The 26,962-nt window shown below is 39.3% G+C and overlaps 1 protein-coding gene across 13 annotated transcripts in view; it reads left to right on the forward strand.

Annotated features, from left to right (window-relative positions):
- Positions 1 to 24,792, forward strand: part of MYCBP2 (MYC binding protein 2) — a 230,898-nt gene extending 206,106 nt beyond the window's left edge. For all 13 annotated transcript variants that reach the window (XM_084767812.1, XM_084767815.1, XM_084767818.1 and 10 more), the window contains 15 exons: positions 1,632 to 1,712; positions 2,408 to 2,674; positions 3,123 to 3,406; positions 6,091 to 6,187; positions 7,855 to 7,974; positions 9,908 to 10,009; positions 10,930 to 11,058; positions 11,389 to 11,521; positions 13,256 to 13,359; positions 14,203 to 14,391; positions 15,137 to 15,244; positions 16,694 to 16,903; positions 19,287 to 19,394; positions 20,259 to 20,424; positions 23,963 to 24,792. In XM_084767812.1, the coding sequence (XP_084623938.1) occupies positions 1,632 to 1,712; positions 2,408 to 2,674; positions 3,123 to 3,406; positions 6,091 to 6,187; positions 7,855 to 7,974; positions 9,908 to 10,009; positions 10,930 to 11,058; positions 11,389 to 11,521; positions 13,256 to 13,359; positions 14,203 to 14,391; positions 15,137 to 15,244; positions 16,694 to 16,903; positions 19,287 to 19,394; positions 20,259 to 20,424; positions 23,963 to 24,078 (2,214 nt within the window). In that variant the 3' untranslated portion in view covers positions 24,079 to 24,792. The remainder of the gene's footprint in view (positions 1 to 1,631; positions 1,713 to 2,407; positions 2,675 to 3,122; positions 3,407 to 6,090; positions 6,188 to 7,854; positions 7,975 to 9,907; positions 10,010 to 10,929; positions 11,059 to 11,388; positions 11,522 to 13,255; positions 13,360 to 14,202; positions 14,392 to 15,136; positions 15,245 to 16,693; positions 16,904 to 19,286; positions 19,395 to 20,258; positions 20,425 to 23,962) is intronic.
- The last annotated feature ends 2,170 nt before the right edge of the window (positions 24,793 to 26,962 follow it).

Genomic DNA, 26,962 nt, shown 5'->3' on the forward strand with positions numbered 1-26,962 from the left:
AAGTTGCTCTGTGAGGACTTGCTGGTTGCTGTTGGCATCTTTTAGGGTCACTAAACTCTGCCCATGGCTTACCTTCTGCCTCCTCCATTGCATTTTCCTGTCATGGTCTAGCTCAAAAATAGAGAACTTCTTTACAACTTGCCCAAATAGAAAACAGTTTTTGCTCTGCTAAAGTTCATAATAATCTATCTGTGCCTTTGCCTATTGGTTTCTTTTATCTTACGTTTATCTACACATATCTCATCTCTTCCACTGGATCATAGCTACTCAGAGAACACATACATGTCTAATTTGTATTTGAATCCACCATAGTATTGTTACATCTGTGTGTAGTTTATTTTTACCAAAATAACTACTCTTTAGTGCTTTATGACTTTTGTCTAAAAGAGTTACTGTGTTTGTTTTTCTGAGTAAAAACTTTGCAGCTAAGAGCAGAGATGGACTCTGGTTCTGCTGCTGGGGAGGCACTGCGGTGCCACATGGAGCAGAACCGCAGAGCAGGCAGCCTGCCTGGGTCCTGAAAGGAAGTGGGATGTTGTTGGAAGGCTGTTTTCCAGATGTCGTTAATCAAATTGAGGGTGTTTTCTTCTCTCCCTGGTCTGCTAAGGACTTTCATCATAATGGATATTCTTAGAGATTCTCTTCTGTCATTTCCTTAACTGTCATTAATTAGAATAATCAATGCTATGAACTTTAATCAATGTGTTTTGGCATTATATGAAGGCAGTTCATATTATTATTATTATTATTATTATTATTATTATTATTATTATTTGGCATAAAGGCAGTTCTAATAATAATAATAACAACAACAACAACAATAATAATAATATGGCACCTATCTTTTTGGAGATGAATAAAATAACTCAATTAACTCAGGAGATAGGGACACATATCTGTTAATATACCACAAATAACTAAAACTTCAGTTCAATGATAAGTAGCAAATATGTCAACATAGTATGTTTAAAAACAAAAAATGAGGAAAGATGTAAACACAGCTAAGTTGAAAATAACTGTCTGGAGCAGAGCTGTGCATGATCTGGCTCATAGATGGCAAAAGACTACCTCCTAGAAATGTGCAGGGCTACCTTAGCTACCCAGTTCTTCTTGAATAGCCTTGATAGTTCTATTAATTAGCCTGTTTTGGTTACTAAACTTATTGGCATAAATTGCTTATAGTAGTATTATTATCTTTAATATCTCTAAAGTCTATTGTGAAACCTCTTATTCCTTATGGTGGCTGTTTGTGTCTTTACTGTCTTCTTGTGCAGATAGACTTCCGGGCCTTGAGGAAACAGCTTTTAGTCTTAGTGTACCTCCTTTTAAGTTATAGAATGCTTCTCCTTTATCATTTCTTCCCATGTATTTGCTTTGATTTTGATTTTTCCCCTCTTTTTGATTTATAAAACAGAGTTGAGACCTTTTTCCCCCTCATTGTGTTTAGTTTAAATAATCACTTTATTAAAATGCTCTCCTCAAACATTATCCTTTATCTTAGTTTTAAAAGCCTCAATATAAAATAAATGCACCTCAGTGTACCTACTTATTTCTCAAGGCACTCTGCAATATTAAATATGCAAATTTTCTCTAAAGAATGTGCTCCTTTATTTTTACTTTCCCATGTACAGGCAACATCCGACGCTGACCTTAAAGAACATATGGTCGGGATCATATTCAGCAGGAGTAAGCTGACTAACTTACAAAAGCAGGTTAGTCAGCAGCTGTCCAGGGGCCTTTGTCTGTCAAGCTGCCTGTGGGTTTCCAGCTGTAACAAACATGATATTTGCATTTTATTATATTCCTTTTTCCTCTCATTTTTTTTAATCAGGAAGGAGAATAATAGTTAGCAGTTAATAATGCTAACTATACCAATATTAATACTTTTAAGCATAATGTAGGTAGTGGAGTAAGTCTAGATCTTTTATATACAAAAATGCTAGGTAAAATAAAATTAGACTTCGGAAGACAGATGGAAACCAGGCGCAAAGGCCTATATCTGTGCTCTCAGCTCCCTGGATGACAGCAGGAGGAGGGCTTGAGTTCAGTGCTTGCCTAGTTAGCATGGGAAGATGAACGTGCTGGGGTTCTTTTTCCTATTTGTCAATAACATTAATTTTTTTAAAGAAAAAAAGAACATGACTGTATTTTTATTTATTTCATTAATTTGGCTACTTATATCAAGTGATTTAATTATTGAGATTTGTGTCATAGTTTCCCCTAGTTCGTTCCATTGATTGTTTTTAAGATAAGTTAAGAAAATAATACAGTGGAGAATGTACTAGCAAAAAGGCATTAAGTCAGGCATTAACCTACATTCTTTGCATTTCTTGGTTATTCAAGTAATAGTAATAAAAAAAAAGACCTATGAATACAACTTCTTATTTTCTATGTTTCCTTCACATAGGTATGTGCTCACATCGTCCAAGCGATTCGCATGGAAGCCACAAGAGTTCGTGAAGAGTGGGAACATGCCATATCCAGCAAAGAAAATGCCAACTCTCAGCCCAATGATGAGGACGCCTCCTCGGATGCTTACTGCTTCGAGCTGCTCTCCATGGTCTTAGCGCTGAGTGGCTCCAACGTTGGCAGGCAGTACCTGGCTCAGCAGCTGACTCTACTTCAAGACCTTTTTTCCCTGCTCCACACAGCTTCTCCAAGGGTCCAGAGACAGGTGGCCCATCATGCACTTACTTCTGTTTCTTCCTTGTCGTTTGAAAACTTAAAAGTCAGAAGACCTTAGACTAGATAAGAACTTTTATTTATTACTTTGTTTTGTTTGGGATCAAATTTTTAAGTCCATGTTTTTATTGCTAAAGATTCTGTTCCTGTTTACTAGTGCAGTGTAACAAATAGTACCCTAGAGATGTGTTGTCCCGTTTAATTCAGACAAAGGCAAAAGACTTGGCTTTTCATGCTTTCTTAAGTGGTGACTACCTCTCCAAAAAAGCTTAGATCATATTATTTCTTTCTCAAAGTTACAAGCATAAATTATTAAAAATATTAAGTTATATTTCTGTTCTTCCCATGGGTTTTCAAGCTACTGAATGAGAGCTAACCACAGTTTAACACTAACTGTAAATCAACAGTGCTTAAATGTACCTTTTCAATCTCCTTATCAGGTGACCTCCTTACTAAGACGAGTGTTGCCTGAAGTGACCCCCAATCGTCTGGCCAGTATCATAGGAGTAAAGTCTCTGCCCCCCGCCGACATCAGTGACATCATTCACTCGACGGAGAAGGGAGACTGCAATAAGCTGGGTATCTTGGACATGTTTCTGGGATGCATTGCCAAGGCTCTAACTGTCCAGCTCAAAGCCAAAGGGACCACCATCACGGGGACAGCTGGCACCACTGTGGGCAAAGGGGTCACCACTGTCACCCTGCCCATGATCTTCAACTCCAGGTTTGTCATCCTGCCTATTTTAGTATGAAAAACTTAAAACATCACAAACTTTACCTATTGGCTCACTCACCAAATACAATCTATGAGCAGTTGGCTGTATGTATAAAAGGAATGCCAACCAGCAAGGTAGCTGAGCAGGTGAGGATGCCTCCTGTACAAGGCTGGTAACCTGAGTGTGATCCCCATACAGGTGGAAGGAAAGAGCAGATTCAGCGACGATGCCCTCGTAGACACATTGTGGTATGCAAGTCCACACGTTTATTGAGTGCATGTGCACACTCACACACCAATAATATATCTTTTAATTCTTTGAAATTACTAAATCAGTTGGGCAGGGATGGCGCACACCCTAGCACTCAGGAGGCAGAGGCAGGCAGATCTCTGAGTTCATGGCCAGTCTGGTCTACAGAGTGAGTTCTATGACAGCCAAGACTACACAGAGAAACCCTGTCTCAAAAAACGAACAAACAAATAAATAAAGAGATAATATTACTAAATTTTTAAAAGAAATATAGAATATAGAAAGTAAGCTTTGTATGTAACATTCGGTGTTTGTGTATCTGTGTTGAAAAAAGATTCAATATCATTCCCTTATTGGATAGAAACATAAATTTCAGCTTTATGTTAATATTTTCCACAAAAAATTAAATAAATAATAATGAAGAGGAAATAAACTTCATAATTCGTTTAAACCTCTAAGACAATTTATAGAAGAATGTTTTTGTAATCTTAAATTTACAAAACCTGAGTACCAAAAGGTAGCTATATATAGATTTGATGCATCACAGTGAATATAGGTGGCATATATGCTACTAAAATGTTTTTAAATTGAAAGACCTACTTGGAAAATATCTAAAGTTACATAATAAATTATTAAAATAATGTATATAAAAGGATGTAGAACCAATAAATGCCAGTACCACTTTATAGAAAAAGCTAGAAATTTCAAAGTACAAAGGAAAAGACCCCAGAGAAATGTAGCTGAAACAATTACAGCAGAGTTCTTGTAGCACAAGGGTAAGACCCCCAAAGTTTAGCCACCAGAGCTTCCTTCAAAGGCCAGTTGGGTGTGGACCTGTCTGTCATCCCAAGGGAAGGAGACAGACACTTTCCTAAACAAGCTGGCCAGCCAGACTGACTAGCACTGACGAGGTTCTAGTTCAGGAAGAGACCCTGCCTTGGTGAGCAGGTGAGGACTGAGTAAGGAAGATACCCAGTGTAGATATTGGGCCTACATAAACACCTACACACACACATGCATCCATGCCTAAGAACAAACATGTGCATGCACATACATACATGTGTAAAAATAAATAGTTTTTAAGTAACAAAATATGTGTGGTGCTTAAGAACATTATGAAGGAATAGACATTTTTCTTTTTTAAGGATTTTATTTATCTTCTTTGATCTGTTCTGGTGCTTTGCTTGCACATATCTGCATGCACCACATCCATACGGTGCCCATGAGGGCCAGAAGAGAGCATTGGCTGCCATGGAGCTGCAGTGACAGTGTGTGCTACCATGCTGATGCTAAAACCCGAGCTGGATCCTCTGCAAGTGCAGCAGATGCTTTTACCCATCTACCCATCTCTTCCACCCTAGACGTTTTCATCTAATAGAAACTTTGGGTGCCAGTTACTAATGTCTCATTATATCTTAAATATGCTTATCCTTTGTCCCATCAATTCTCCTTCTTAAAGGTTTATATGCATGCACAAAGGTATATGTGCTATGATATTCTGTACTTATATGTAATAGTAGAAAATTAGAGAGATGATGGAATAATGAAAATTACATAGCCAACCCATCACAATAAGCAGCTAAAATCAGAATGTTATTAGTGTCACCTCCTTCATGCAGATAGAATTGCTAACAGAAACAGAAGTCTACTCAGCTAAGCAATGGCGTGCTTACTGTTGTAAAGAAGTGTTCTTTCATATCTCCGTGTTCACTGGAAACTGTTTGTGTCCCGTGGACTGAGAATTGAGTAGTAGTTATCTAGAAGTATTGTACAAACAGATATATTGGAAAGCGAGTATAAATTAGAGTGAGTGTTCTTTTGAGACTGGAGAGACCTATGCTAATTTTTTAACTTTTTTGAAATATTTCCGTTGTGGGATAGAGAGATGACTTAGAGATTAATAGGGGTTAGCTTTTGTGGTTTGTTTAGTACTGCCTCTGCAGAGAGTCACAGCTCTCTTCCCAGAGCACATGGTGGTTATAATCCTAGTTCCAAAGGATTGCTCACCCTCTTCTGGCTTTTGTGGGCTCCTGCAAACCTGGGTGCATACACATGCGTGCAGGCATACACACACACACATAAAAATAAAAAAAGTGAAATAACACAGTAAAGTGTCTTAAATCGATAGCACACATGTAATTCCAGCACTCGTGTAAATGAGGAAGGAGATTAGTAAATTAAAAGACCAGCCTAGGTTGCATAGCAAGTACCTGGACTAGTGAGGTGGCCCCGTGGCCCAGGGCGCCTACAGCAAAGCCTCACAGCCTGACTGCAATCCCCTTGGCCCACTTAGTGGGTGGACAGAGCCAGCTCTGCAAGTTCTTCTCTGTTACAGGTACATAGACATACAAAATAAACTAATAAAACTGTAGTAAACATCCTAATTGACTCAGACCACTAAACCATTAAAATGTTCTGTGCTGAAATAATGTTTTCTTTGTAGTTACCTCCGGCGAGGTGAAAGTCATTGGTGGATGAAAGGCTCAACTCCTACTCAGATCTCCGAGATCATCATTAAGCTTATTAAGGATATGGCTGCAGTAAGTCCCCTTGATCTTGACTACAACATCAGTGAGCTAAGCAAGAGTCTGGTTGACATGGAAAACAGCTTACTGTGCTAAATTAATAAAAGTATATTAGTGTTTCAAGTTTTATTTGAAGACTACTTTTAAAATGCTCACTATTATACCATTGGTCTTGTTAGTGGATGATAAATTTGTCATTCAACTTGTTCATTTCAAACTCCCAGTTTATTTACCTGAGAATTTTCCAGGACCTTAAAACAAATACTGTTCTTTCTTAACTAAGAGAAAACCTATGTTGAAAATCTAAAAGATAAAAATAAGAAAAGACTCCTAGAAGTAGACGTTTTTCGCCATCTTCAGTTCTGAGTTTTTAAGCCTTTAAATTCTTCACTTAGGTCCTGTGCCACTATCTGAAGGTACTGGTCTTGGATGAGTCTGGAGTGTGAGAGATAGGGAGTTACTCCCCTGAGTGCCTGGCTCCATTAGGTCACTCTGCTCACATTGTACTGTGTCCTTAGGGGACAGCCTGAGGAGGAGGCGGAGGGGACAGTAGGCACTTTTAAGGAGGATGCACCAATTGCTCATTAACAGATTGCATGTAGAATGAGATTCTGGGGGAAAGTTGAAATTCTAATTTTTTCTTAACTATGGACATTTTCCTAGGCTTCATGGAAAGTAGGCATTCTCTAGAAGTCCAATGCCTAAGAAGAATGTTTTGAACACCTGAATTCTGTAATAAAGTATTGGTGCTCATTAAGCATCTGTGTAGCTGGAGCTAGAAGTTGAGAGCACTGGCTGCTCTTGTGCCCACATGTGGCTCACAGCTGTGTCAGTCCAGCTCTAGGGTATCCAACATTCCTACTGGCCTCCAAAAGCACCAGGCACACACAGGTCATTTACGTACATGCTAGCAAACATTCATACATATAAAATAAAAAGAAATAAAAATTTTAAAGATTTTTACTATGTGTCTATAGAGGTTAGGATGACTGTACACAGAAGTGCAGTGCCCTGGAGAGGCCAGAATAAAGTGTTGGATCTCCTGAAGCTAGAGTTATAAGCTATGAGCTGCCTCACATGAGTATTAACATTCAAACTCAGGTCCTCTGGAAGAGCAGTACTCAGCTCATAATTATCAAGCCATCTTGTCAGCACCCGCACCCCAAAATTAATAACAGCAACAAAAAAATCTGCATAGCTATATTCAAGGTCCTGGGTTGGATCCCCAGCATTGAGAAGAAAGAAGTAAAGTGAAAAAAGCATTTGTATATTGAACCTATGTGCCCTTAGAGTCTAGAAACAGGACATAAAGTAATTAACTTAGTAATTTAGGTATATATGTTTCATGTTAAATATCGAGCTTTTTATAGCCAAAACTTCCCAAGCATAGAAACCGTATTTGTGCTTTTTTTTTAATCCAAGTATAAAAGAAAGTATCCTTAAGCACTACAAAAAAGCCATATTCAGGCTTTAATTTTTATTTACTTTACAATCATCAAAACAATTAGTAACTGACTTCTTTTATAAAATTATGAAGGGTTTTTAGTTTGTGCTCCTCTCTAAAAGCAGAGGGTCTTGTTATAAGTAAAGATTCTCTTTTGAGATTTGTTATTTAGAGAAAAGAGTTTTCTATGATGACACAATCCTGGTTACTTGATAAGATATTCTGTCCTGATCAATAGGGTCACCTGTCGGAAGCTTGGTCCCGAGTGACAAAAAATGCTATTGCAGAAACTATCATTGCCTTGACCAAGATGGAGGAAGAATTTAGGTCTCCAGTGAGATGCATTGCAACAACTCGAGTAAGTTTATTGTTTGTTTTAAATTTGGTCTGCATTATTATGTTTAATCAGTAAGTCAACAGTCCACATTAGTAACTAAACAGGTATTCATCAAAAAGTGACTGTACTGAACTAAATGTGTTATTGATTTCTGTTCAGTGTTGAGTGCTTAATATCAACTTCTTAGTTATTTAGGAAACTGAAAATACACTGCTTAGAAAAGTCTAAATTAGCCTGCATACATCATCTTTCTACTGACCTATTTGCTGTAGCTTACCTCAGTAAATTGAGCATTATGATATGACAGACTGACGGTCTTTCAAAGACAAGGCTCCCTCCTGTGCAGTTCTTTTTAAATGAAAGACCCTAGTTCAACTACTAGGATTGTATGCTTTGTTTTTAAAAACTGTGCTTCTACCTGGAGACCTGGCTCTGCAGGTAAGAGCACTGGCTTCTCTCCCAGAGGCTCGGGCTCAGTTCCCAGTGCTCACATTGCTGCCTCACAGCCACTGTGACAACTGCAGCTCCAGAGCTCTCAGGCCGGCTTCTGACCTTCACAGGCAGTGTGCATGTGTGCAGGCAAAGTACTCAGGCACATAAAATAGAATAAATAAGTCTAAACATGTTTTAAAACAGTGCATGCTAGTTTTATGTAGGGTCAAACTTTTGAGGAAATACGATTGCATTCTTTAAATGAGACATCTAATTTTTAATATGTCAGGTTTTATGAGCCATATAATTCCCAAAGCGATTTAAGCTGTTGCTGAAGAGAATGGTGTGACATCATTAGGAATCTTACATACTAAAGGAAATCATTTAGATTAACTCTCCTAAGTCTGTAAAGGAAATAAGTTATATTATGTTAGAGCAGAGAAATCCAGTTTATGGTACCATTCTAATGAATGTGACACTTAAAACAAATATTTTTTTACAGTTAACTGTACTACTACTTAAGAATTCTCTCATTCTACATTTCCTTTTTACCTGTATAGATTTTCTTTTTCTCTTTTTTCAGTGTTTCAATAATGAATGAATGTATCATTCTGTATAAAACTGAAGTTCACTGTTTTCATCCCTCAGAAATGTTGCAGTGTTTCTCATACATGTGTCTGTGTGTTGTATGTGTATATATGTATGTGATGGTATGTATATGTACAAGTGCTCGTGTGCCTGCGGCACGGGTGTAAAAGTCAGAGGACAGCCTCAAGTGGTGATCCTTGTCTCCCATCTTGTAGAGATAGTCACCTTAGAGTTTCCTGCTGCCACCAGCAGGCTAGCCGACTGACGATCCTCCAGAGACTCCCCAGGCTCTGCAGCTCATCCTGCCTGGGTGCGCTGGGATTGCAGACATGCACTCTCGCGTGCTCAGTGTTACATGAGTTCTAGCAACTTGAACTCAGGTTCTCACTCATGCAAAGCCATCTATCCTATCTCCACAGATTTTCTAAAGTTTACTCATGGCAAAGTGTACAAAGAAAGTTCTTTGAGACAACAGAGACTTCTGAAAAACTGTTATTATATAGAATAACCTAATATTTACCCAAGCATTTATGAAACTGCAGAACTAGCTACTTATCATCTCATTTGGAGTATAGAGCTTTGGACCGATATACTAGCTTGGAAAATACACAGTGGCCATGTACAGTAAATAGTATTCATACAAATGAATTGACTATACATCATTGATAGAGGATAATTTCACACCAGATAGAAAGCAATGGTCCCACATAGATATGGTCATCTGTTAGTTGTTCAGGTGTACACTAGGTGTGTGGCACATACACAGTGACCTTCCACTCCTCTGTATCATCAGGAAAGTGCAAGTGCTACCAAATATTGATGTATTTGTGAACTGAGCCAGCATTTATTTGGCTGTTATCTGTGTGAGATTTTGAGTATTTTGTAAGTGTATTCACAACATAATGCAGTAATACATAGCCTTTCTCCTCCGCAGCTCTGGCTTGCTCTGGCGTCACTGTGTGTTCTCGATCAGGACCATGTGGATCGCCTCTCATCAGGGAGGTGGATGGGAAAGGACGGGCAACAGAAGCAAATGGTAAGGTCAGGATTGTTTCGTGAGAACGTTTTAACTCTGTGTTCTTTATAGTTAGTCATAGTTTGTGGGAAAGGCAGCAGATGAAATTTGTGGAAACTTGTGTCCTGTTTGCCCAATTTGTCTCATAAACCTACTTCATGCTTTAGAAAATCTAGGGCGTTTTATTTGACTATATAAAATCTTTATCCTTCTCTGATTCATGCTTATATCATAAAAATGTGCAGCATTTATAGAAAATATATTTTTTATAGATGTGATTAGTCTTAGGACAAAAGGAAGTAAGGCAGTAAGAGAGACAATGTGACATTCCCTCTTCCAAGGTGGCGTTAGAGAAGGCTCAGAGACACTTCAGTCCTTTCAGGGGAGCATGCTGCATGCCTTCAGCACTTTCTGATTACTATTGAAGTGGGTTTTTTTAATAAACCCATACTCATTTATCATTCTGGAAATTTGGATATATAACAGGGAGAATAGTAAGTCATTAAATAAAGTATAAATTTTCTTCCTTTTAACCACTGACCTGGGGGCTGGAGAGATGGCTCAGCAATTAAGAGCACTGGCCGCTCTTCCAGAAGTTCTGAGTTCAATTCTCAGCAACCACATGATGGCTCACAAGCACCTATTACGTGATCTGATGCCCTCTTCTGGCCTGCAGGTGTACATGCAGATAGGGCACTCATACACATAAAATAAATGAGTATTTAACCGCTGACCTGCGTGCACATTAACCCTATTGAATAATTTAGAGATTTTGATAGCTCAGTATATACCTGCACTAGTTCTTTGTAAATTTCAAATTCTAAAAGCCTTACAGATTTTAGAATAAAATCTGTCAGTATCGTGAATACAATTACTTAGGTTCAATTTGTCTGAGGCTTTCTTGTGAGTCTAACGTAGCATGTGGCAATACCCTTTCCCAGCCTATGTGCGATAACCATGACGATGGTGAAACTGCAGCTATCATCTTATGTAATGTCTGCGGGAACTTATGTACTGACTGTGACAGATTCCTTCATCTGCATCGACGAACTAAAACTCACCAAAGACAGGTAGGATTTGTCTTCATACCCAGATCGGTGTCTGCGGTGAGAGAACTCTGAATTAATGTGGGAGTGAACGAGGGGAAGCATGGGCTTTGGAATGTATGGTCCTTCCTAACCTCTCAGCGATCACGCTTACAACTATAAACTGAGCACATGCCTAAATTTGCCAAGATTGAATTAGAAGTGTGGAGCGGTTGTGAAGACTGAAATGAGCACTGGGCGTGTCTGGAACGTCTTACAGTGCTTTATATAGAAAGCCGTTGTTGCTGAATGGATCCGTTCTTGCTTCTACCCAGAAACATAATCACACATCCCTTTTCTATAATGGAACAACAGGTCTTCAAAGAAGAAGAAGAAGCTATAAAGGTTGACCTTCATGAAGGCTGTGGTAGAACAAAACTGTTTTGGTTGATGGCACTAGCTGATTCTAAAACAATGAAGGCGATGGTGGAATTCCGAGAACACACAGGTAAATTGAAGGTTAAGTCCTAACTTGAAAGGCAGAGGATAAACCATGTCTACCATATATAGTAAGTTAGATACTAGTTTATGTAATGGGGACAATCTTGAGTAGTATTCACCTGCTTACTGATGGCATTTGACCACATATGTTTGGCAAGCACAGGCTGTCATCTATGCTAGAAAGAGCATCAGACTAAAGGTTAGGACACTCCACTTGCCACCAACCTACTGTGTAACTATCTTCTGTTCTGCTGCTGTGAAGAGACACCATGGCCAAAGCAACTCTTATAAAGAAGACATTTAATTGGGTTTGCTTACATTTTCAGACGTTAGTCCAGTGTCATCATGGTGGCACAAATGGAGCTGGAGAAGCAGCCAAGAACTTTACATCTGCTTTCTCAAGCATGCAGGCAAATAGGCAGGGCCTGGCATGGGCTTCTGAAACCTTGAAGTCATCCCCTAAAGACACACTTCTTCCTTCAAGGCCACACCTACTCCAACAAGCCCAACCTCTACTCCTAATCCCCTTAAATGGTTCCACTCCCTGGTAACCACGCACTGAAATACATGAGCCTATGGGGGCCGTTCATATGTAAACCACCATAGTGACTTTGGGCAGTCCAGTAACCTCTGTAGAATTCATTGTCTTATACTACTTACACCTTTGTAAGTGAGCCTCCCACATTAACGAAGAACACAAAAGTGAGTGTGCGTCTGAGGATACCATGCCTGCACTCTGAGCTGTAAGGTCCCGTGACTCTTGTAACACTGTGTCTCTTACACATTTAGTCCTTCTCAGGGCTTTCTGGATAGTTGTGCTTTACTAACTATAAGAATCAATAGAGATCACTAGGCATTGCTGTAAAGATGGTTTTTATGTATAGTCTAGTACATTTGAATCTCAGCTTTAATTCCTTTTTTTAAAATAAAATAAAATCTTACATATTGGAAGATTAATGTTACATCAAAACATGAAGTTTTGTGGGTTTTAGTACAGCTGCTGTCTGCCATTTGTCCCACTGACACAAATTTTTCTTGTTGGCCTTGAGCATAAATTTGAATAAATTAACTATTTCAAGGTGGCATGCTTTACGCCACAACGTAAGCCTTGTCTGAAAACTGACTTGTCAGTGCTCTCCACTAATAAACGTAATGCGGAGTCACCTTGTTCTGCAGCCACTTGGGCAGCCCGGGGTTGTTGCTAGAACTCACGCGCCTGTACATGAAAATGAGCAAGCTCTTTGATCTTTGCTTGAAGGAATTCTGATCCTTCTTTCAATATTTTAACATATTTAAATGCCTTTTGAAATAGGCAGAATTCCTTGGATAGATTTTTCTATTTTTCAGGTTTTATAATCTAGTCAGATTTTTGTACTGTCATATAATTTTGTTATATGAAAATACTAAAAAAAAATTTCCTTTATTCTATAGACCTTAATTTTTAATTAGAATAATTATCTAGGTTTTTGCATTTTGAGTAAGGGCTTGCCAGATTTGCTCAGTCTACTATTTTGACTAGATATATAGTCTGATTCTTCTGCTAAGATGCTATAGATCAATTAAATTTATTTGGTTTTAGATTTTTAATTTTCTTATCCATTAGGTGATTACTTCCTTAGTAATTAGGACAGCAAACAAGCCCTCAGTAACTGAAGGAAATCTAGTTTGCTACTTCAAAATTATCTACATTGCAATATAAAAAGCATGTCTTCATGAGAGGTCTGTCTTTGTTTGTATCTAGGCAAACCCACCACAAGTAGCTCAGAAGCATGCCGCTTCTGTGGGTCCCGGAGTGGAACAGAGTTGTCTGCCGTTGGCAGTGTGTGTTCTGATGCAGACTGCCAGGTAGGTATCTAGTTAGAGGTTAGACCATCCCAGGAAGGAAGAACATATGCTCTCACAGAGCACTTCTATTTATTGTTTAGTAAGGGTTGTAGTCTCACCTCAGTGCAGTTTTCCTTTGTCGGCTTCCTTTGTCACAGCCCACAGGTCACTTTCTGTGTTGCCTGTTTATCACCACTAGTAGTACTTAATTTTCTTCTGGAAACAGTTAAGGTATCTGACTACTTGGTACTGGAGAGATGGCTCAGTGCTAACAGCACTTGCTACTCTTGAAGAGGACCCAGGCTTGATTCCCAGCACAGACATCCATGGGCAAACATACACACATGCACAGTGCAAAAACATGCAGCAAGCACATGTACATGCACACATAAGAACTTAAAATATACATCTGCCCAAGTTCATATATTTGTTCACCAAAAAAAAAAAAAAACCTTCCAGTATCTGAAAGGTTTTGAATTCTGAATAAATATGCTGTGGAATGGGTGGTATTGCAATTGTGAGAGATAAGGTGAGGTTTTGTTTGTTTTGGGTTTTGGCCACAGTTTTGGGAAAGGGGCCAGTGATTAGATTTTTAATTCAGAACCTTATACTTCATGCCTATACATGATGCCAAATCAACTAAAATCATAGTTTACTTTTTATCAGTCTGTTCTTTATATGGAATGAAACCCTTTAATTACATTAAAAGAAAAACTCTTGATCTAGTTTATATTCAAAGCATAGGAATAAATTGTTGTTATTTTATTCTAATAGGTAGTTTCTATAAAGTCATTTGGTTGGTCTAACTATAGGATGCATGCCCTTTTTAATCATCATAAAACCATTGCAATTCGTCCTCCACAGGAATATGCTAAGATTGCGTGTAGTAAGACACATCCCTGCGGGCATCCGTGTGGAGGCGTCAGGAACGAGGAGCGCTGCCTGCCCTGTCTGCACGGCTGTGATAAGGACGCCGCCACCCTGAAGCAGGACGCTGACGACATGTGTATGATCTGCTTCACGGAAGCGCTCTCCGCAGCGCCCGCCATTCAGGTTCCTCGGCTTCTAAATGTGCCTAGATTTTAATAGGAGGAGGTAGAAATATGTTTCTCAGATAAAGATGATCGGAACTTTCTTAAGATGGCCCAGGGAAACCGTCCTGCTGTATATATATTCATTCGTATATGTGGAGTAGAAATCCAGTTACTTCCTGTTCTGCAGGCCCAACTATTGGCGATTTTTGTGATCTATGATTTGAAGGGGGAAGTGACTAGAGTATCAAGTAGCTAACCTCTTCCTAATCTCTGAAATACAGACCATGGCACAGCATGTGTTCCTGATCTGTGTGCGGCGGTGCATACGTCAGTACCTGGTAGACGCCAGCACCGTATGTGCTTGATGAGAGTTTGTAACTGGACATTTCTGTGTATTTTCAGTCCATGTAATTGATTCTAAGATAATGAATATTCTCAACAAAATCTTAATTCATTAAAGCAGTAATTTCTTTTCTCTATATGGAGGTTAATTAGATAATTTCACATTTTCCTGACCTAGCCTACTTTACATATGCAGTTCTTACATAAGTAGCATTAATGCATGACTGGAAAAAATTAGAGGTTTAAAACTTAGTAGTAATGTCCCGTGAATAAGTTGTAAACGTCTCAGGGTTTCTCAGTGCTGCAGTGCTGGATTTCCGCTTGCTACTTCACATAGCTCTTGTACATTGGAGTCTCCCGTTACCTGAGTGCTGTCATGGCTGCACTTGCTTACCTGCACCCTTCTCGTTTCTGTCTTGAAGTTGGACTGCAGTCACGTGTTCCACCTACAGTGCTGCCGGCGAGTTCTGGAGAACAGATGGCTTGGTCCAAGGATCACATTCGGATTCATATCATGTCCCATCTGCAAGGTGTGGAATGAACCCGAACTCACTCACTTTGTATTTCCTGCCATCTGTGTTTCCGTCTCACGTAGTTACCAACATATCCTGCTGTCCTTTCCTGTTTCCCGTTTTCCTTCCCCGAGCCTCCATTAGTTTCTGTCCTCCTCATCCAAGTAGCACCTAGAGACAGTATAAGATTTTTCCAGAGTAGTTGCTATTGGGATATTAGAGATCCCCAGCAATAAGCTGTTCTCTTTCTCAGACCAGTCCTTCTCAACCTGTAGACTGTGACTCCTTTGGGGGTCGAATGATCCTTTCACATGGGTCACCTGAAACCGTTAGAAAACACAGATACTTTACCATATGATTCATAGCATAGCAAAATTACAATTATGAAATAGCAATAAAAAGTAATTTTATGGTTGGAGTTCACCATAGCATGAGGAACTATATTCAAGAGTCACAGCATTAGGAAGAGAAACACTGACTTAGACCTTTGGGGTGGGAAGGAATAGTAATTGTCACCTAAATTGTTAGGTAAAAGCTGACTAAATTGAATTAAACATAATATATATAGCAGGATAAATGTTAATATAAGCGTCATTGTGTATTAGTGATCTCAGACACGCTTAGAGTTATGTCACATGGCTGGGAGGCACTAACAGGTAAAGGATCCTCTGGTGCTTACAGGATCTAAGATCTGCTACTAAAAAGTGAAATATTAACATTTAGTGCCTTTAAAACAGTTTTAGAACTGGTTAAAATAAGAACACTTCTCTGGCATTGCCACACATCACTATAAAAGTAGTGAGCAAATTAGAGAATTGTTTCGGCGGCCTGATAATGAAAATAAAAACACCTTTGTTAAAGAGTGTATCTTGGTTTGTAAAGTTCTCTCTTTTTTTAACCTTCATATTTACAGGCTGTTGCAATGGACTTAGTATGGAAAAAACTCAGCCCATTCATTACTTAATTGGACAAGGGAATAATAAAGAAAATTTACAGTATTTAGTTCTCCCTTCTCATGGTGCCACAGAGCTGAGTCATGTGTAGCAGTCTGGAACAGCAGAGGAGATGGTATAGGAAGCACTGGTCGCCTCTGTCCTGACAGCACCCCATCTCCAAGGAGCCAACACATCCTCACAACCCACACACGAGCTCAGGTGTCATGTCTGTGGCAGCAAGACAGCCTGTGTTCCTAGAACAGCTAAGACTGAAGGAGATGTATTTCAAACAGGAGATATGAAGCCGAAGAATGGACACTTTATGCAGACTCCTGATGCTTCCATTTTCCTTGCTCTTGTCAAAATAGAAGTTTTTGAGGACTTTACAGAGTTGTTTTTAATTAATGCTTTATAGACACAATGTGTTCTAACTGATTATCTCCTGTTACAATGGTTGACACTTGAGTGTACACTGAATGTCATTGAACTATTTTATAAATGTCTCTGTTAAAAATTTTACTTTTTATTTCAGAACAAAATTAATCATACGGTATTAAAAGACCTGCTTGATCCAATAAAAGAACTCTATGAAGATGTCAGAAGAAAAGCCTTAATGAGGTTGGAATATGAAGGTCTGCATAAGAGTGAAGCAATCACAACTCCTGGTGTCAGGTTTTATAATGATCCAGCTGGCTATGCCATGAATAGATACGCATATTATGTCTGCTACAAGTGCAGAAAGGTACGCCTCAGAGTTATTAACTATAGTGTTAAGATCTGGAGATTGCCCATAGAATTCAATTGGACTGTATAATAACGTATAATTATTCTCAAACCGTGAGCTTAAAGTTAAAAATGAGGAAGCTTAATACAGTGTTTCAGATTGAAGTAATGTACTTAGTTGAGGAGAAGGGAATACTATTTACATAGACAAACTTCCTCTAAAGTTTGTGGTATCTCCATACAAAGCAGACTTCACATCATGCCTGGCACAACTGGTTCTTAAGTAGGCTGCTCTGACGCTGGTCTGTTGAACACGCTTGTGTTTACCAGCATTCCTACTTACTACCCTGCTCCTCTTATCTTGGTGACCTCCGTACATTCATGACTTTACCTATCCCTTGTACCATTGTGACCTTCCAGACTGTGGTCTGCTTACTAGACATCTGAGGTTCTCGCAAGTACCTCGGTGTTGGCGTCTGATATATACTAATCGTCACTCCCCAGTGTATAGCTGTATCTGCCAAGTCCTCATTCGGCCCACAGATTGCTGAGTCCTTGTTTCCTGTTCCATCTTGAGGAACTCTGTCTTCTCCTGTGACTATAGTGTCTTCCTGAGCTCTCTGTGCCATTCCTGAGCTTCATTCCTTCCCTTACACAGCTGCAGTAGGTTGGGATTTCTAAGTCTCCTTGACACTGTCTACCTCTCCTCTTTTACCCCAACAGCATACTAAGCAACTTACATTCCCTCAGCCTCAGCCACGAGTGCTCCTCTGCTGATGGCCCTGTGCTGGCACACTCTTGCTTCTCTGGAATGTTCTTCTCTACCCCTGCTGCACATGTACTGTCACTGTGGCTGTAGACACACACATGTCCCATTTGACTGTACCTCAGGATTCAGTTCCGGTTCCTCTGTAACTTACTCACCCTTCCCAACTCCTCTGCCGGTTCTACTGTCTCGCACACATCGATCGCAACACCTGACCTCCATTATTTTTACATCTTTCCTTGTCTCTACCCCATCTCATAAGCTCTATAAAGACAACGGATATATTGTTTTCATTTCTCTGTCTCCACCACTTGATGCTTAGTCAGTACATAAATACTAGGTTAATTAGAGGATGAATGAGTGAGTGAAGAAATGATATACAGCCCTGCAGTATAATAGAGAAGATAAACTTAATTAGTGGAAGGCTAAATAGCTGAAAGTACATGAATATGCACATGTACAGACAAGGACAGACCACAGGTATAAATGTGTAACCGCTGTATTGTTACAAATACTAAAATACCATTTACGTGTGTTTACTGTGAAGACATAAGTGGGTACTTTGCTCCTACTGGGTTAACAGTCACATGGTTACCAAGCCATGTAGAAGATAGAGAAAACTGAAGCAGCTGGAATAAGCAAACTGGCCTGGAATAAACTGACACACCAGCAAAGCCACATTTAGCTGACAGATGACCATTATAAACTCCACACCAATGGAGCCTGTTTTGTGACCTGTTTTTCTAGTCCAGATAATAGATTGACATTGACTCATCTTGTTTACTCCCAATTCGGACCTAGCTTCTTGACTATAGACAATTATGCACATGAGAATTGTCCCAATTTCGTGGCCTCATTTATTTTGTGCACAAACAAGTAAAAATGAATTGGCCATCAAGATAATTTCATTCATTCTGGTATTCATGTTGGATATTACTAAGTTGTAGATATAGTATAGATTTACAGGTATAAGCAGTATTCTGTATAGAATTTCTTAAATTTCTGCTTATTTCAAAAATTGTATGATCAGAAGATGCTTAAATTGATTTGTTGCTTTCTTATTAAACTCAGAATTTTGATTTTATCCTAATTTATGCCAGGCACACTTAATTATATATATTTAATGACCAAGAAATTAAAATGTGTGTTTTAAGCAATTTAAGGAAATATGTTGTATAAGATTTCAAAATGAGAAAAACTATTAACTTTGCCCTGAAAAAGCATCATTTGTATTTACTGCTTGATATCCTTATTCCTCATGTATGTTTGGAATATTGTATATTTTCTCATCATTTTCCTTGAGCCAGACATGGTGGTGCCCACCTTTAATCCCAGCACTAGAGAGGTAGAGACAGGCAAATCTCTGAATTTGAGGTCTGCTTATTCTATAGAACAAGTTGTAGGACAGCCAAGGGTACACAAAGAAACCCTGTCTAGTCAAAACCAACTAGATAGATAGATAGATAGATAGATAGATAGATAGATAGATAGATAGATAGAGCGAGCTTCATTTCTAACCCTGAGTCTCCCCACAGTCATCAGTATAGATGTGTTTGCTTGGCGTCGTGAAGGCGTGGCTAACAGACATCACTGTGTCTCCTGTGCTGTTGTTTCACATAGCATGGTTTCTCCACAGGCATATTTTGGTGGTGAAGCTCGCTGTGATGCAGAAGCTGGACAAGGAGATGATTACGACCCCAGAGAGCTCATATGTGGTGCCTGTTCCGATGTGTCTAGGGCTCAGGTAGGCAGACCATTTTATTAGACACTATGAGAAAGTCACAGTTGGGCCTGGAGAGATGGCTCAGCAGTTAAGAGCACTTGCTGATCTTCCAGAGGGCCCCGGCGTGGTGCACAGCACCCTCATCAGGCAGCTCACAACCTTCCCAGGCAGCTCTGGGAGAATACCTCTAGCCTCCAAGGGCACCTGTGTTCATATTCACAAACATACACACACCTATACAAAATTTAAAATAGTAAAAATAGCCCTTTTTTTAGTCAAATTTTTGTCTCTAAAATTTATCTTTAAACCAGATTTGCCACGATCCTCCTGATACATACCCACACATACTATATTCTGATACATATCAGGATTGCACATGAAGTTCCAAATTGCTTCATGAGTGTTATTTTTTTTAATATTTTCATTCTAAAGTTCTCATTCATGAAGTGATCACTATATAGAAGGAAAAAATGAAAACATTTGCTTATTTCATTTTATAAACCTGAACTCAAACTTTTAGGCTTCTCCATCTTTAATGAAACCTTCACAGTATACCTATGAGATTGGTAGATAGTAGATTATTGTGTAACTTTCTAGTCCAATAAAACATTCATGAGGAAATTAGTTTGCTTATTAATCAGGTAGATTGTATAGGAGACTAAAGATGAATTTGAGGCTTTGATTAGATCTTTTGGGTCACATGTTCACTCATTTTTTTTTTTAACTGCACCATTGTTTTTCACTCAGCTTTCAGAGCTACATATGCTCTCAAAATACTGATTAATAATCTATAGACGTATTAAGTCTACTATACATGTATTCAGCTATCACAAGTTTTGTTGAAATAGCTCACTGTAATCTTGTTTGCCTCATCTTTTGTTATAGATGTGTCCCAAACATGGAACAGACTTTTTAGAATACAAATGTCGCTACTGCTGTTCAGTGGCTGTGTTCTTCTGTTTTGGTACAACCCATTTCTGTAATGCTTGTCATGATGATTTTCAGAGAATGACCAGCATTCCTAAGGAAGAGCTCCCACACTGTCCTGCAGGTATGTCTTCCGTCATTTAAGCTCACAGCTATCATGTGTATAGTATTGAGGTTTCAAGATTGAAAACTCCGTTTCTAGTGCCAGAAGTTCAATCAACACCCGGCCCAGCTTTTGGGGTTTGGGGGGAGGGCCTTTGTTTATTGTTTGTTTATTTGTTTGTTGTTTTCCTTGGGTAGATTTCCATAAAGTATGCAGGTGACGTGATGTAGAATTCCTGGGAAGTGGCAGCATAGTGAGCACCAGAAATTTAAGGAAATATCAAAATCCACCAAGAATACAGAAGAAAGAACTGTAAGGAGATCAGGCTAAGAAAAGAAAATGAACACAAAACCCCTCAGTCAAGAAATGGAAGCTGTCAGGAAGCTCATGGTCACAGGAAAGAGACTGCCAGGCTTGAGTGAGGCGGTAGGGAGGGTTAAATGAGCCTGAGGGGAGGATTTTATGTGAGCTGGATCTGTAGCTAGTGTAAACACAGGTGCACGTGCTCTGCAGCACACCCTCCCACTTGTCAGGTTTGCTAACGTAGATGGTGGGTGCCCTGGAGAGCAGTGCACTAGCTTCACCCCTCGTTCCCCACCATGCTGTCCTAACTATGGGGTGTACCTGCTCAGGAAGACACTATAAAGGGGCAGAAGGCTCATTGCAACATTTCATATAATAGTAAAAGTTTGTAAATACTAGTGTCCATCTAGGGAGTGGGTTAATAATACTAAATGCTCTCAGTTAGTATTTAAAAATCATAGGAGGAGGAGACAAAGCGTAGAGTCTCTTTGTACTGATGTGCATAGACCTCTAAAACATAGCATAGTGATAAAAATAAAGTACAGCTGAGTGTTTGTACTGAGCTACCTTTTGGATGACAGGGAAAGTGGGGCTATATACTCATTATATGTGCATAAGTAATATTACAAATAGACAAGAGACAGAAATTTTTAATTGATTAACAATTGAAAAGAACTGGGGCAAAATTTTAGAGATTGGAGGATAAAAAGGTGACTTACAAAAAACCTTTTAACATTTTGACTTTTAAGTCATATGAAACATATTGCTATTTGTTTGTGTATAAATAAAAGTAGTCATAGTGGGCTGAAGAGATGGCTCAATGCTTAAGAGCACTGTCTGCTCTTCCAGAAGTCCTGAGTTCAATTCCCAACAACTACATGGTGGCTCATGACCATCTATACTGGGATCTGACGTCCTCTTCTGGCATGCAGGTGTACATGCAGATAGAGCACTCATACATAAAATATAAATAAAAGTTTTTAAGTTAACTTACATTTTAAAAATTGTTATACTGATCTCCTTAAGCCTCCCTTTAATTGGTTGCAGACTTTGAAAGAAGCAAATTGAGAATGATTTGAGCGACCAGGGTGGTTGTCGGTAAATAGAGCTGAGAGCCGTGATAGCGAGGAGAGAAACGAGCTAAAGTCAGCAAGAGGGAGCAGGGGCAGAGACTGTCAGACATGATCTTAGCTCTGAGGGAAGGGAGTGCGTTCAGTACAAGTTGTAGGTCAAGGTGTGGAAATAAACAGGAACCAGGAGAAAGTCCGTCATACTTCCTGGCCTGTGACATGGGAGGAGCCGGGGACAACCAATTTCCAGCTGAGGAAAGGACGGCTGTGCAGCGTCTGATGAGGACAGAAGAATGCGAAGCTGAAGTAGACTGCCACAGTCCTCCACGCCAGAATGGTGTGACTTCACACTTTACTAATGAGTCTGTTTATCACCATTCTGTAGTGAGGCAAGTCGGGCATCAAGGTGCTGGCCGACTTAGTGTCCAGGGAGAGCCCACTCTCTTGTTCATAGGCAGTGCCTTCTTGCTATGCTCTCGCACAGGGCAGAAGGCCTCTCAGGCCCACCTTCTATTTATAATGATCCCACTCTTGTTGATGAGCTCCACCCTCTTGACGCAGTCACCTCCCAAGGCCTTCTAACACCATCACATTGGTGACTGTTTCAGGCTATAAGTTTGGGGACCATCAGAATATTCAGGCTATAATTTAATTCCCATATGTCCATTCCTAAAATTTTTATTACCTTGTTGCCAGGATATTTAATGTTTATACCACCATCTAAGTCGACTATTGCTGTGTCCCTGTAACAGGTGACAGAGATCTAGGAATCAGGACAATTAAGTTAATTGCACCTCAGTCTCTTTACACAAAAGATGGTGGTTTACATTCCAGTCATGAAAAATTAGCAGAACAGTGCCTCTGTACACGCACTGCAGTGTGTGCAGCTGTTAGCTTCATTTTGGTTTTCCTTACACTGTTACTGTTTCTCTCCATAGTGATGGGTAATATTTGAGCTCCTTGAACATACAGCCCATGCAGTGTTCATTTCTCAGTCCAAAATCCCTGCCAACACAATTCACACACCTAGGCAGTAAGTGTTTGTGAAGAAAATGGCCCCATAGCTTCTCTCCCTGAAGTGTGCAGAAGCCACCACAGACGGTACCATTGCTTGACCTATTGTATGAGTCGTCTGTCACTGAGTGAGTGATACATGGTTTGAGACGGGAGGTCTGCTCCAGTTTATAATTTATGACAGACAGAATCAACTCTTTATCCAGTGTCTGGTATTCCTCCCTGTTGACCCCTACTGGACCTGTGCCTGTATTTGTTTGGAGCAGTGTAACTGGTCTGGTCACTGTCAGCTCAGACCATTGCCCAAGCCAGCATTGGGTATTTGCTCTGAAATCATCTGCCGTCACATACCTACACCCACACCTTGCCTTCTTACGCGGACCTTACAAGATCAGTCTCAATGTTCCATAACAGTGACGCTGGATGTCATTAATCATACATGTATACTGAGCCGTTTATTTCATCATATATTCCAAATTTATTAGAAAAGGTCAGGTTTTGCTTTTATATTTGTATCAGCCTACTTGGTTTCAAATGTGTCTTTCCCACAAGATTTCTTTCCAGATTACTACAGTACATTATCATAATGTTCATGTTTTAAGCTCATCTTGACTTTGCTACTAATCTCCCTTCAACACTTAACAAAGGACACCATCATCAGTCTTCCCATTTTGCCAGTGAAAGTAGATGTGGACATGGTTTATTTGTATTTAGGTTTGATTTTACTTATTAAAAAATTCCCCCACAAAAATCTGTTTTCCCATACAGAATAATTTTCTGCTAGATTAAGGTGAGAGATTTTTGTGACCACTTTTGCACATTGCTCCTTGCTTTAAAATGAATATGAATTCTCCAGCTCATCTACCTGTAGAAAGAGCTTTGAAGCAAAGTAGTCCTCAGGCTAGGATGTTAGGGGCATTTCACTTCCTGTTAGCTGGTGCTGAAGTTTGTATGGTTAAGTGGTCCTCAGGCTAGGATGTTAGGGGGCATTTCACTTCCTGTTAGCTGGTGCTGAAGTTTGTATGGTTAACATATTTGTGCTAAGAAGAAATTTCTTTTTAGTTTGTTTATCCATAGGCATGTTATTTATTAAGATAAGTTGATTTTTATTCATATGGCATTTATGTATGTTTTAAAATTACATTCCTTTGCCTTCTTCAAAATATGTACAGGTCCCAAAGGCAAGCAGCTAGAAGGAACTGAGTGTCCTCTCCATGTTGTTCACCCACCCACGGGGGAAGAGTTTGCTCTGGGGTGTGGAGTGTGCAGAAACGCTCACACGTTTTAGAACTTTCAGATCCTTTGTCTACAGAGAGAATAGTTGCCTTCATCCACTGGGAGGATGCAGTGAAGCTTAAAACTCTGCTCAGGATAAGAATGGGACCATTTTACATTCGTGAAAACGAAGCATTCACAGTGCAAGAATGATGCCAAATACCATGTACATAATTCTTGCTATGGAAAGTTTCCCTATTATTTTGGTTTATCTTCTTTTGAACCAAAACATCAAACTTGTGAGGTGTTTGCATGTGGCCATTACCGTCATTGGCCTGTGAAGCATTGGACATTTATAGATAATTGATATAAAAGGATCACCATACTCATGGACTAAGAATGATGCTGGCTTTCAAGCAAAAAAGAAAAATAATCACTGTTTATTGTATACTGCCTTTTTGTAATCCTGTACAATTGCATCACGGGTGGGTATAAAAAGAGGAATATTCTGGTTTATTTCCTAGACTGTTATTTAAAAAAAAATTGTGTTAGTAAGGCCTATAAATGTAATAAGTATCACACTGTATATAAAGCTATCAATGTTTGTCCTGTATAAAAATTACTAAATTACAAAAGCAGTTTCATTTGAACTCGTAGGTTAAGTGTGAGCCTGAGATTTTAATGAAGTGCAATACTGAGTGTGCCTCATTATCTTGCAGCTGTAAACATATTGGAATGTACATGTCAATAAAACCACTGTACATTTTTATACAGTGATAAAGTCTAATATTGTGTAAAGTATTTTTTGAAAAACAATTTAAACAACTTATGAAGCCTAAAATCTACTTCTGACACACTCATAACTTTCCTGCTTGGGAAAATAAAAATATCAATAAAGTACACTAATGGGACCTGAAACACTGGGTATAAAATCATGGAAGTAAATACCTAAAGATACGTCTTCTCATAGACACATACGCAAAAGAAAGCAAAAGGAAGCCCTCAGGCAATGAGTCGGCCACTGCATTCCTAACCAGAAGCCTTTTCATCCTGTATAAAATAGTTCACTAGTTTTTGTCTTCTATGGAGTATAGGTAGACTAGTTTTCCATTTATTTACTAGTTACCTGTGTATTTTGCTGGTGTTTGGATGGTTGGATTTTTTTCCATTTGGTTTATGAAACTATTAAGTTTTAGATTTAAAATTCATTATAAGCCAGACTTTGATAATTTCATTATACTAACAAAAGATTTGACCCATTTTTTAAATTTTCCACTGTTGGACATACAGAAGTCAGTTTCACAATATATAAATTATTAACAAATCTAATGGCCTTAGTTGATGTTAGGCAGTTGTGAGAAATTTGCAACAACCCTGGGAGCCAGGGAGAAGTTCAATTAATAAAGTGCTTGCCATGCACTGGAGGACCTAAGTTTGAACCCCAAAACCACTTTTTTAAAAAAAGGCTAATGTGTGTTGTGATCTTAGCTCTGGGGCTTAGAGACATCTGAATCCCCAGGACTTGGTGACTAGCCAGCCCAGCTACTCAGCAGCAAGCTGCAGGCCAACAGCAAGGGAGATGGCCTCTAAGAGCAAAGGTTCACCAGGCTCTGCACGTACCTGCATACAATCAGTGCATGCCCATATGTGAGTGCAGGAGCGGGAGGGAGGGAAAGGACGAGAAGGGGAAAAATGGGGGCCTTGCCCACCATGCACAAATCCCATGTTCTACCCACAGCACCCCGTAAAGCAGGCATGGCGGTGCACAGCACTCTGGAAGTGGAAGCAGGAGATCGTTATAGACTACAGAGAAGTTTTGAAGCCATCTTAGGATAGATGAGAGTCTATCCCCAAAATCAATTTTCAATAAAAATTATGTGTGTATAAATATATGTGAGATCATGACTAAAGCCATTTAGCTGTATGTTGAAGAGTAGCATTTCAAAAAGAGGAGGTAGGCTTCTCGATGGAGACTCTAAAGCCAGAGGGGCCTGCACAGATGCGCTGCAGACCACAGCTGCCAGCCCAGACTCTTATACCCAGAAAAACTTTCAATTACCATGGATGGAGACGATGAGATATCCCATGTTAAAGTCAAATTTAAACAAAATCTGTTTACAAATCCAGCCCTACAGAAGGTGCTAAAAGGAAAACTCCAACTTAAGGTTAACAACACCCATGAAAACACAGGAAATAATCTCATACCAGCAAAATCAAAAGAAAGGAAGCACACACGCACACACACACACACACACCAACAAAACAACAACAAAATAACCGGAATCAACAATCATTGATCTTTGATATATCTCAGTATCAACAGTCTCAGTATCCCAATAAAGAGACACAGACTGCCAGAATGGATTTAAAAAACAGGGTCCATCCTTCTGCTGCATCCAAGGAAGTTCCCTCAACATCAAGGATACATACCACTTGAGAGTAAAAGGATGGAAAAATATTTCAAGCATATGGAACTAAAAAGTAAGCTGATGAAGAGATTTTAATATCTGACAACATAGACTTTAAAGAGAAACTAATTAAAAGAGAGAGAGAAACTAATCTGAAAAGATAGGGAAGGACACTACATACTCATCAAAGTACAAGAAGACCTTGTATCTGTTAACATCTATGCCCCAAACACAAAGGCACCCAAGTTTGTAAGAGAAACACTACTACAGCTTAAATCACATACTGACTCACACACTGATAGTGAGAGCCTTGAATATGCCCTGACCCCAGTGGACAGGTATCCAGACAAAAACTAAACAGAAAGGCTGGAGCTAATTGATAATATAAACCAAATGAACCTAACAGACATCTACAGAGCATTTCACCCAAACCCAAAAGAAGACATCTTCTCAGCATCTCATGGAACGCTTCCAAAGTGAACCTCATGCTAAGACACAAAGTCTCAACAGATACAAAAAAAAAAAAAATTGAAATAACTCCCTGCATCC

This window comes from Acomys minous, assembly GCF_964271855.1.
Source record: "Acomys minous genome assembly, chromosome: 18".
Classification (NCBI taxonomy): Eukaryota; Metazoa; Chordata; class Mammalia; order Rodentia; family Muridae; genus Acomys; species Acomys minous.